This window comes from Helianthus annuus, chromosome 4 (assembly GCF_002127325.2).
Source record: "Helianthus annuus cultivar XRQ/B chromosome 4, HanXRQr2.0-SUNRISE, whole genome shotgun sequence".
In the NCBI taxonomy this organism is placed as follows: Eukaryota; Viridiplantae; Streptophyta; class Magnoliopsida; order Asterales; family Asteraceae; genus Helianthus; species Helianthus annuus.
The window spans coordinates 121,256,544-121,267,652 of NC_035436.2; the positions used below are offsets into that span (position 1 = coordinate 121,256,544).

The following is an 11,109-nucleotide window of genomic DNA, read 5'->3' on the forward strand; positions in this document are numbered from 1 at the left end:
TTTTACTCTTAAATCTATATATATATATATATATAAACATGTTAAATAAGGGCTGAGATGGCGCGTTATAAGAGCTTCTAATTTGATGTGGCGTGTGATAAGGGCGCATCTAGATGTGGGTTTGGGAGGAAAAAATTCGGGTCTTTTTTTCTTGATATGGGCAGACACGGGATCCGGGTTCTGACCCGAATATAAATACCATCTAAATCACGCTCCTTTTGTAATCCCTGTTCTAAACCCTAGCCTCTCCATCCTTCCTCTTTCGCCGCCGCTTCTCATCGTGCCATGAAAATATGCCCGGAATTAGGTTAAGGATGCGACTTTTGACCAGAATCCTCTTCAGCATCAAGTCAATATAGTTATGCTATTGTTAAGGAAAATATGATATCCACTCAATCACCAGATGCCAAAATCATCAAAGAAGGGTCAGTCAGTCCGTCAGTTAGTTATTTGTTCTAATTTTTATTAATTTGTATTCATATATATGACTGAATTTGGTTTAAATTGTTGGGGATTTTGTAGGCAGTTTGTAATTAGGGCTCGAAACCTTCGAGCGGCTACTGGGTTTATTCCGCTTAAGAACACGGATAAGAACAACGTCAACCGCTTCATCACTCTGACGGACCTTGGAATTGCAAAGCTCATAATTAACATCAGGTATTGTTCTTTTAAATAAAATAGTATGCTTATAAGATCAAATAGCCATTTGGAGTCAAAGTCCTTTTTTTTATTTCAAACAAATCTCAATTTGCAAGTATCATTGATTCATATTTTCACCTTCTTAATGCAAATCTCAATTATCTGTTTTGTTTCCACAGACCCGGGGCTGTGAAAATTGTTGTTGAATAGTTTAAAAGTATTTGATTATTGGTTAATAAACATCAGGTATTGTTCTTTTGTCATATTTTACTTCAAACAAATCTCAATTTGCCGCATTTGGTAGTTAAGTTTGTTGGTTTTTTGGTATTTTGCAGACATCTTATGAGTGCGGAGAAACACTTAAGCGGAGTTCAATCCAAACTATAATATAGCTTTACTCTGTTTGTAGCGTGCCTTAAGAATCGCAAACGATGCTCAACAAATGGCGAATGTGACAAAAGGTAACAACTGGTCAATCATCCTCTTTATCGAGATTTTACAAGTAAGTAACACTAGGTCGGTAATTTGATGAAGTATTTAATTTCTTGAAACTCATGCTATATCTATATATATATATATAATAAACTAACATGGGTGTGTGCAAATGCAATGTACTTTCAGGTACCTATACTTCTTCGATAAGGGAAACACCAAATCACGGATTCTTTAATTCATGGACTTATTGAATTAGTTACAACTGAAATACAAAGCGACACCGCCACATCAGATCTAGCTACTTATGCTTTTTTTCAGTACGGTCCGCTATATCCAGCCGCAAAAGGCCAAGGGCGGAGCCAATGCAGAGAAATTCGAGTAGATCAAATTGAATGTCATTCCAAATTTTGTTAGGGATGCTCACACAAAGAAAGAGGTAATGGCATATCTATTTTCTTCATATTGTTCTTTTTTTTACTTTCTTTATTACATGTAGGAATTTTGATTTGATTCAAGCCATTGGTTGCAAGTGATTTATTGATTAAGGTTACAGGTGGCAAGACGGGTCAAAATATTTTATTTCAAATAAAATTACTTGCAACGTATGCATATAAGTTGTTCGTTGAAATGCCGAAAGCAAATTGTTTTTTTTTTTTTTTTGGTGTGTTAAAAATATACTATGTCAATAAGGAGGCAAAATCATCAGTTGAGGCGGTGTATAATTCATGTTCAACTTCACTGATATAAATTGCTTTGGCAAACGAATTAAGATTTTGTTACCGAGTTGGATCGTATTAAAATAAATTGATTTGGCTAACTTGGTATGTTGATTCATTCATAGGAACCATCAGCTAACTTCAAACTAATTTAATCATGATTTGCAATAATCTTGCTATAACAATTAGACATGTACTTTATAGGTTCAATACAAAGCCGTAACAAAATAATATTATTAGCAACAGTAAACATTAACCTTTCCAGCGTGAAAAACACTAATGATATACCTCCGCTTTCCTTGAATATAGGTTTTGCAAGATGGGAGACACAAGCATATCAGCACTCAGAGATAGGGGAGTCCATTACGTTAAACGCAAGTGGATTCCAGAAATAGGGAGAATGAAACCCATTACCAACTGATTGACAAACAGGTATTCCAAAAATACTCAATCAAGGTTTAATTCGTTTGGCTTAAATTATGTAATGCATCTTATTTTCTTACTGCTCTTGACATTGGGTCGACTTGATATATAAATTCAACTCGGGTTATACTTCGGTTCTGACAAAAATTGAAAAGGGGGCTGCATTTCTAAGACAATATTAAAGTATGATTTAATAAGTCCAATTCATACACTTGACTTAGAATTTGGTGTTGACTATTGACAATATTTGATTTTTGTGATGCATGTGTAATGCTAGATGAAATGTTTAAGAAAATGTGACTTCCTTAATCGTTAATGTAGGGCATGTCTCAGTATCTCACGCATTAGTTGATGTTTTAGTTTTGTACATTTTCCTACATCTAAAGTACAAGTTTAAAAACACATGGGTACTATATGGCGTAACCAGGTAATGCACAAAATACCCCTAACGTTTAGTGATTCCATGGTTGATCTTTCAATATGTTTTCTCATATTGATCGCCCATCAAAACTGAACATAATGGCTGTCCAAACAACCTTCTTAACACTTAACACCCGGTTTTGAGCCACGAAGAAGGAAAACATCTAATGAGACCACAATTCACTCCATAGTTCCTAGCACTTAGAGGTAATATGTTTGCTTTTAGTCATGTGTTTTAATTCTTTTAGCTACTTTTCTCGCACACATTATCTGTTTGACAACCTCATTTTGGTTTTAATCAACTAAAATAAGAAAACGTAGGGATGAGCAATAATGGTACCGGGTACGGGAAGCGGTACCGAATTTCCTGAAGCGACTCAATTTTCGGTATCGACATTTTGCGTTTTCGGTACTGGTAAATACCGGTTTTTACCTTCAAATACTGATGCGTACCGTACCGGGTACTTTCAGTACCGGTACTGAAAGTACCGGTACTGATTTTTTTAGGATTTTTGGTACCGGTACCGAGGTCATCCCTAAGAAAACGTGTTATATCAGGTTACAATAAAAAAGATAACAAATTACCATGAGTTGACGAGTTGTCTACCTGCTCAATTACTAAATGTTTTATAGTGACTCCAAGCAGTTTGATATTTTTAGGTTATGTGGCAATGTTATGTTTAGTAGTTTTTGATAAGTTATAATTAAAAAGAAACAAAATTATTTTATGTTACGTTTTTTAAAGGCATCTATTGATGTCCCATTTGACCAGTTTTCTCCTAAGCTATTTTTGCTTATTTTTTTCCTTTGCCGATTGACCCATTATATATCAATGATAACCGTTTTGTCATACAAGATGCTTGAAAGAGTGGTTGTGGTTCCCAAAATGGTTGTCGTAAACAAGTTTTTAGTTTTTTTCTTCTTTCATAATTTATGTCAGTAGATAGTCAATCATGACATGTATTGCAGCTAAAAGTATTAATTTAGTATGTTATATTTGTTGTAACCGTTGTTAAATGACAGGTTTAGTCTGCCAATATTCACCTATAATAGGTATGTGGTTTTTTTAAGTATAATTTGAATTATTAAATATATATCCGTATGGATAATTTTTGTTCCCTTTAGGTATAATGTATCGGTTGGAGTGATTTGATGAGAGGCGGGGACATGTCAATTGGTGATCTTTGTGTTTTTAAATGGTCAATGAGCGAAGGGAAGCTCTTAGTTGCAAATCCTCCAAAACATATAGTATCGGACTAAAATTTTCTTAACGAGTTTAATGTTTTCATTCGTCTATTTACTTATTTTTAGTATTGTATTGTTTTCTTATTGTGTAGATATTTGAATATGCTTTTTGTGGTTAATACTTTAACTAATTATTCAATTGTTTTATTAATTATTAAAATTTTAATATAATGTAATTTATAAACATGAATCATAAGCAATCAATAAATTATAATAAGTTATAAGTCTGGTTACAAGTTTATAACCCATGAATAAGTTTATGAAAAGTTTACATCTCTTATTATACCAAAGACATTTAACATGCAGTTTCTTTCGGCTCTAAGGTAGATGTGCTTCTCAAATTATATGCAATTAATAGTATTTTCTTCATGTTCTTGTGGGTTTTGAAACCAAATTGTTTTTTTTTTAAATTCTGAAGCTGCTCAAAGACTTCAATTGTATATTAGCAGTCATCAAAGAAACCTAGAAATTTACATCAGTGACCTTTTTACCTTATTTTTTCTCTTCTCTAAAGGGAAATTGGATTTTAATAATAGAGGTGTTTGGCCAATACTGATCCTGCTTTAAAAATATTGTCATTGGCAGTTTCATCTTTTAAATATTTTTTTTCCTCACTGGACCTCCGTTACTTTTTTTTTTCAAATTTCAAATATTGTTATTGGCAGTCCCATCTTTTAGCTTAGTTGTAGTCAAGATGTTTGATGAAATTACTCTATGACACACAGTTTGCTATATAGTTACGTTTTATGGCACCCAGGTTGCTTTTAATCAAAAAGTTAAGGCCACAAGTGTGACATTAGGAGGTGACATATATTAACCAAGTTGACTTTTGACTGGTGGTTCTCGCAAGTAAGCATCACAAGGTTCCAACATATTATGTTTTATTAAATTTTATGTTTTTTTAGTTTTAATTTTGTTTGTATTTTGTGTGATGTATCTTAGTGAAATGGCAAAAAGGATCGAGCATAATATTTCAAATACATGAGAGGTGAAGGCATTTGGTCTTTTATCTGAGGAGGAAATTGCTAAGGGGATAGAGTTACTGCTGTAACAACATAATATGCTTTTGAAGATATTACGAAGGCGTCTGAGCTTTAGATGGAAGTTGATCGGGCATCCAAGTTGGAAGGAAGCTTCTTGAACAGGTTGTCATATGTAGAATTTATATTCGTTTACTAAAAAGTGGGTTGTGATTTAGGTTATATGATCTTTTACGGGTTAAAGGGACTAATCTGGTCAAGCGGCCTCAATGTCATATGAAGTGATTCTAATTCATAAAATCTCATAAATCACTTCGATGAAAGAACTTTTAATAATGCATATTACTTATATGTAAAATTCTAATTTGTTAGTATCATGGAGTTGGCCTGACCGTGTCTACTCAAACTTGACATTTTTAAATCGAGCCCTATTTCTCCCTTTACCCAACTCACTATTTTTGCTCACAATCCAAATTGAAGATTTGTTTCTATTTTGCTTATGGTTCTTGAAATTCCGTAATCTTTCGGTTTCTAGAAAGTGACTGCTTTGAATGGTCAAGTAGAATTTGCCACTATTCCAACAACAAAGAAGCCCGATCTCAAGGCAAAATTCTCCACCCTTCAGGTAAGGATGATGCAATCTGGTGTTATATTAATGATTAGAAAACTCAAATTATTTTAAGGGCATGTTTGGCTAAGCTTTTCAAACTAACTTATTAGCTTATTGACTTATCAAAAAGCCAATAAGCTCCTTATAGTGTTTGGCAAATGGAAAAGTGCTTTTAAAAATGACTTTTTGATATGAATGAAAAGGAGTTTTTGAAAAGTCAGGAAATTGTGACTTCTTGTTTAGCTTATAGCTTTTCAACCAACAAATTACCAATATACCCCTTATTTTTTAACACCCCTTATGAAAGAATGTCCATTTTAGTCATTTTACATCAATAAGCTAACCTAAACATTTTTTAAAAAACAACTTATTGACTTATTGACTTCTCCCACCCCATAAGCTAATCCAAACACTTTTTTTAAAAACTCCTTTTCAAAAAGTCCTTTTCCCAAAAGTCTTTTTTAACTCTAATAAGCTTAGCCAAACATGCCCTAATTATATTAATAATATAATATTAATTTAACTGGTGATTAGAAAACTCAAATTATTTCATTTGTATTAATAATATAATATTAATCTAAATGGTTATTTCAGCTGTATGGAGAATGGTTGTGGATTGTGGTGTTTGGAGGATGACGAGTCAAGGAACCCGGGTCAACTCAGTCAACTAAGCCGACTTGGTCAACACAGTCAATGAGTTAAACACTTGGCAAATATACAGATAGAGTTTTGGGAGAGGTATAGCGCCTTTGTAATACAACTTCAGGTAAACCTGTTTAAAAAATCACCATGATGTTTCTGAAGGTGAAAGCATACATTCTTGGTAAACAGAGAAAGCGTAGTCAGTTAGTTGAATTTGGAAAAAGGTATACCTTCTTTTCGTTATTTTCATGCTTTTGAGACTAATTTTAGGTTGAATTTTTCCTTTTTTAGCCAAGTAGTTATCTTCACTTTCCTATAAATACTTTGAGCTTGACATGAGTTTGTGGTTCAACATGTGACCTTATATGTTTACACAGTTAATTGCAATTTTCATATCATTAGATGTCTAGAAAGCTTTGTTCATTTGTGTTAAAGGGATCTTACTCGAAATGAAGAAAATAAAAATTAAATAAGAGGTGCCAATTTTGTATATAAATGAGACAGAATGATGGATAAATTTATTTGTTTATTGATTAAAGATGATTTATAGTTTGGTTCAACTCAATTGAAAGGGATGTGGATTATTTGTTTCATCTGGGCATATTGGATCAATTAAAATCGCGGTTACAAGTTGAAACCAACATCGTTTACTGGTGTCATGTATGTGGAAAATGAAGAAGCAGTTTAGAAGGTTGTGGCTGCTATTAATTCAATTGTTGTTGGGGCTGACTCTTTAAGGTAAAAATGTGAAAAGTGCCTTCATACATTTTAGAAAAAAAAAATTGACAGTAGCTTTTCTTGTAAGTTATAATACTTTTAAAAACTAATCAAATTAATGATGTTCTATACAGATGTAAGTGAACTTCATAGAATCATGAAGTTCACTTCATTGACCTTTTATACTAAAAGGAAAACATATGCTTCATTGTATCGATTATTGTAAGAAAATAATATGTCTATGGATAGTGTTGATGCAACAAACACGGGACCAAGGATGGTAGCTGGACTGGTCAGGCAAAAGGGCTGAAAGGTTTGATTTTGCCTAACGCAGGTCGCGGGGTCCCTCCACGTTTGCAAAACGTGGAAGGAGGTTCACTAGTATATTTGAGTTATTTGCTTTGAAGTTCTTTCTCCAAGATTGACTCAGATCCAGAAAAGAAAGCAAATAGAATGAATGAGATGAATCTGATGAAGAGTTATTTGGAAGTGACAAGAACTCTTCAAATGACAAGAGATTAAGGAATCTCTCTGCTTTTCGGAATGTCCTTGAAGTGTTATTGAGCTGTCTTCTTATAGTGGAAGATACTTCTCGAAATGGCATGGACTATACTAGTGAGACCTGTTTGCTTATGGAGGGTTTCCCCTTTTGGGGTTGAAGGCTTTGGACCCCTGGTTAATAGGGTGTGCCTGTGCAGACCTGCTCTGACTTTGTGAGTTGGTGAGCGTGAGTTGGTGGGACGAGTTGGTGGACATGACTAGTTACTGTTCCTCGATTCCCTCATTATACAGCTTTTCATCCGATGAACCTTTCAACCTTTTAAGCTCTTTGCATATTAATAGTTTTATTTGTCCTTGGGCTACCCCCGTCGTCAGCCCCCCAAGTCAGAGGTTTTTGGGGTATTATGCTCAAAGACTTCTGACTTTTATGCATGTCTTTTAAAGGCTTCAAGGGTTCGTTGTTTGGAGGCTTGAAGGGTTTGAGGCGGTTACTTTTTTGAATTTTGAAATTTAATCGATTTGACAGTTGATTGGACATGTGTCAGGCGGCGGATTGGCAGAGATTTTTATTTTTATCTTTAATACCCTTACTTTACTCTTATATTCATTTTTACAATTACAAAACTTCATCATTTTCCCTTCAATCATTCACAGTTTTTCCTCCCTCAGGTTAGTTTTCTTCTCCATTTTCACTTTTACTTTTTTCGATCATGGGTGCCCTTAAGGATTTAGCGAGGTCATTTTCTCGGTTGACACAAGAGGAGGTAGACCTGTTTTGCCTTGAATATGGTATCGATAAACAGTTTAATCCAACCGCCCCTGCTTGCGATGCTTCTATTGATAAACCGATTCCTGGTTTTATTGCTTTGTATTGTCGGCATTTTGAGTGGTCTAATCTTCGTTACCCTTTTTCGTTTTTTGTTCTAAATTTGCTTGAGTATTATCGAGTGTCTTTTGGGCAAGTACAACCGAAAGGAATGGCTAGGGTTTTGCACTTTGAAGTGCTGTGTCGTGCTTTAGGTTATGATCCTTCATTGTTGCTCTTTCGGAGGTTCTTCCGGTTAGCCAAAAATGGTGATTGGTTTACTTTTGAGAACACAAAGGTTGATACTTGTCTTGTTTCATCCATGGTTACAACCCTTGGATCATGGAAGAATACGTTTTTCTGGGTTTCTGAATCCATTATTCCTTTCAAAATGGTGTGGAGGCATCCGGATGCTGTTCTCAACGATCCGGAGCCTTCCGAGTCTGAATTGAATGATGCCTTTCTTTCAGCCATTCGGGGGTGCCCTTCGAGGGTTCGTCCTTTTCCCGAACATTTGTTAGTGCTTTTAGGGGTTAGTAATATTTGGGCAAAAGTTGATCGGGATCCGGTGTTGATGAGAAATGGCCTTGGTATGCATTTTCTCCCTTATGCCTTTTTATTTTACTTTGTTTGTGACTTATTTTCTTTATTTGTTTTTTGGCAGTTATGTCTGCTTTGGACTTCATCAAGAGTGACGACACGTCCGATGTGGTTTTTGAAGATGCTCCAACTGTTCCAGATGAGAATGTTGTGGTGAGAACTTCTGAGCAAAGGTTTGGGGGTTCGGGTTATGTCAGTGTTGCAAATGTGAAGGGTTTTACCAAGTCTAATGTTCCCAAGCCTTCAACTCGCCGGTTATCTCGTCGTTTACTGAAAGCTGCTCCTCAATCCACTTCCACTGAGCCAGTGGATTTGAGTGATGATATCGAGGCTTCTGAGGATCAGGCTGAAGTGGAGGCTGAAAAGGAGAAGGAGTTAGTTGTCCATGGTAAGAAGGTTCGAGGGAAGAAGGGTGTTGCTACCCCTGTTCAAGGATCATCAAGCAGGGACGCTGGAGGGTTGGATCCTGAAGGTGTTTATGTGCCTGCTTGGCAAGTGAAGAATGATGATACTTTCAAGGATGCTGCCGTCTGTGAGGATGCTCTTAGTCATCTTGCTTTTTCTGTTGTTCTGATTGCCCATAAAACGCTAGGCAATTCTTCCAGCCAATTACTTTCATATCTCCCCAATCTTGTCTTGATGCCTTCCACTATGCTTCTGTTGGTCCTTTCAACCTGACCGTTTGATTGCGGGTAAGCCACTGAGCTGAAGATTTGGTTGATCCTGTACTCTTTGCACCAAAGGCTGAAGGGTTTCTCAGCGAATTGTTTCCCATTATCGGTCACAATTACCCCTGGCAGCCCATAGCGGCATATGATGTTCTCCCATACAAAGTCTATGATTTGCTTTCCTGTGATCTTGGCCAGGGGTTTGACCTCTGGCCATTTGCTGAAGTAATCAATTGCTACCAACAGGAATTTTACTCCCCCTTTGCTTGGAGGGAATGGTCCAACAATGTCCATTCCCCATTTATGGAATGGCCATGCTGAAGTTATGGGGACCAAGTCATGTTTTGGACTTTTTGGTATTGGGGAGTGGATTTGGCAGGCATCGCATTTCTTCAATTGCTCGACGGTATCCCGATGCATTGAAGGCCAGAAATATCCCAAGTTCATGAGTTTTGCAACCACCGACCTAGCTCCGAAATGAGCTCCACATATTCCTTCATGCACTTCTTTAACCAAATACTTGCTTTGTTCAGGGCCCACACACCTTAGCAATGGTGCAAGGTATCCTTTTTTATAGAGGATTTCTCCTTGCAACACATATTGCCTTGCTTTGATCTTTACCCTTTCAGCCTCTACTTGATCACTCGGTAGTTCGTTGTTTTGAAGGAATTTCTTTATGGGAGTCATCCAATTTGGATCTTCCTCGGTGACCACATCTTGGTACTTCCAATTCGTCAATTGAACGAGCCTTCAACACTTCAACCAACACCTTTTTTGTGAGGTGGGCGAATGTGAGGGACGCTAACTTGCTTAAGGCGTCAGCCTTTTTGTTTTGGGATCTTGGAATCTGTTTGATGTTGCATGCCTGGAAGGTGTTCATTAATTCCTTCGATTTTTCTTTGTACCTTCTCATGTTGGGCTCCTTGGCGACATAGCTGTCATTGACTTGGCTTGACACTAGTAGCGAATCAGTGAACACTTCAAGCTTTTTGACTTTCATTTCTTTGGCTAGCCGGAGGCCAGCGATCAGTGCTTCGTATTCAGCCTCGTTATTAGTGGTCTGAAAGTTGAAACGAAGAGCATATGTGAATTCTAGCCCCTCAGGGTTGATTAGGATTACACCAGCTCCTGACCCTTCAACGCTTGAAGCCCCGTCGGTGAACAGTTTCCAGGCTTCAGGGTTGGAGGGTTCAGTGGTTGTGGTGTTTACTTCTTCAGTCTTTTGGCTTGGGACTTCTACTAGGAAGTCAGCCAAAACCTGAGCTTTGATTGCTTTTCGTGGGACGTAGGTGATGTTATGTTCACCTAGTTCCACTGCCCATTTTGCCAATCTACCTGAGTTTTCAGGCTTTTCAAGCACATTCTTGACAGGTTGGTCAGTGACCACTTGTATAGGATGTGCTTGAAAGTATCTTCTAAGCCTTCTGGCTGTTTGGACCAAGGCTAGGGCTAGTTTTTCAAGGGGAGGATATTTGGTTTCAGCTAGTTTTAAAGTTTTGCAGAAAAAATAGACGGGTACCTGAGCCTTGGCCCTTTCAATGGTGAGGACTGCACTGATGGCTTCGTCGGCGACTGAGAGGTACACCGATATGAGCTCCCCGGTTTCAGGTGCTGCAATATCTGGCAGTGAAGCAAGGTGCTGCTTCATTTGATTGAAAGCTTCCTCAGCCTCCTCGGTCCATCTGAAATCTTTCTTATCTGAACAATT

The 11,109-nt window shown here is 36.8% G+C and overlaps 1 protein-coding gene across 3 annotated transcripts; it reads left to right on the forward strand.

Moving 5' to 3' along the window:
• Positions 1–203: 203 nt before the first annotated feature.
• LOC110936821 lies at positions 204–9,911 on the forward strand. 3 transcript variants are annotated; one of them, XR_002590298.2, is made up of 11 exons: positions 204–425; positions 523–657; positions 819–885; positions 975–1,141; positions 1,261–1,510; positions 2,100–2,222; positions 4,636–4,727; positions 4,821–5,023; positions 5,394–5,483; positions 6,063–6,848; positions 8,798–8,816. XR_002590298.2 is itself a non-coding variant. In XM_035989006.1 (2 exons), exons 1-2 carry the CDS (start codon positions 8,039–8,041, stop codon positions 9,409–9,411), a joined length of 1,299 nt encoding a protein of 432 aa, XP_035844899.1. In that variant the 5' UTR covers positions 7,791–8,038; the 3' UTR covers positions 9,412–9,911. The 3 variants fall into 3 exon arrangements, 1 of the variants encoding a protein (XP_035844899.1); XR_004891303.1 differs by lacking the exons at positions 4,636–4,727; positions 4,821–5,023; positions 5,394–5,483; positions 6,063–6,848; positions 8,798–8,816 and adding an exon at positions 2,535–3,650 and having other exon boundaries at positions 205–425; XM_035989006.1 differs by lacking the exons at positions 204–425; positions 523–657; positions 819–885; ... (5 more) ...; positions 5,394–5,483; positions 6,063–6,848 and adding an exon at positions 7,791–8,723 and having other exon boundaries at positions 8,798–9,911.
• Positions 9,912–11,109: the final 1,198 nt, after the last annotated feature.

Bases quoted from the DNA above. Each gene is read 5' to 3' on its own strand.
- LOC110936821 (XM_035989006.1), top strand. From the start codon at position 8,039: ATGGGTGCCCTTAAGGATTTAGCGAGGTCATTTTCTCGGTTGACACAA. The intron at 8,724-8,797 runs GTATGCATTTTC...GTTTTTTGGCAG, and splicing joins GTTGATGAGAAATGGCCTTG to TTATGTCTGCTTTGGACTTC.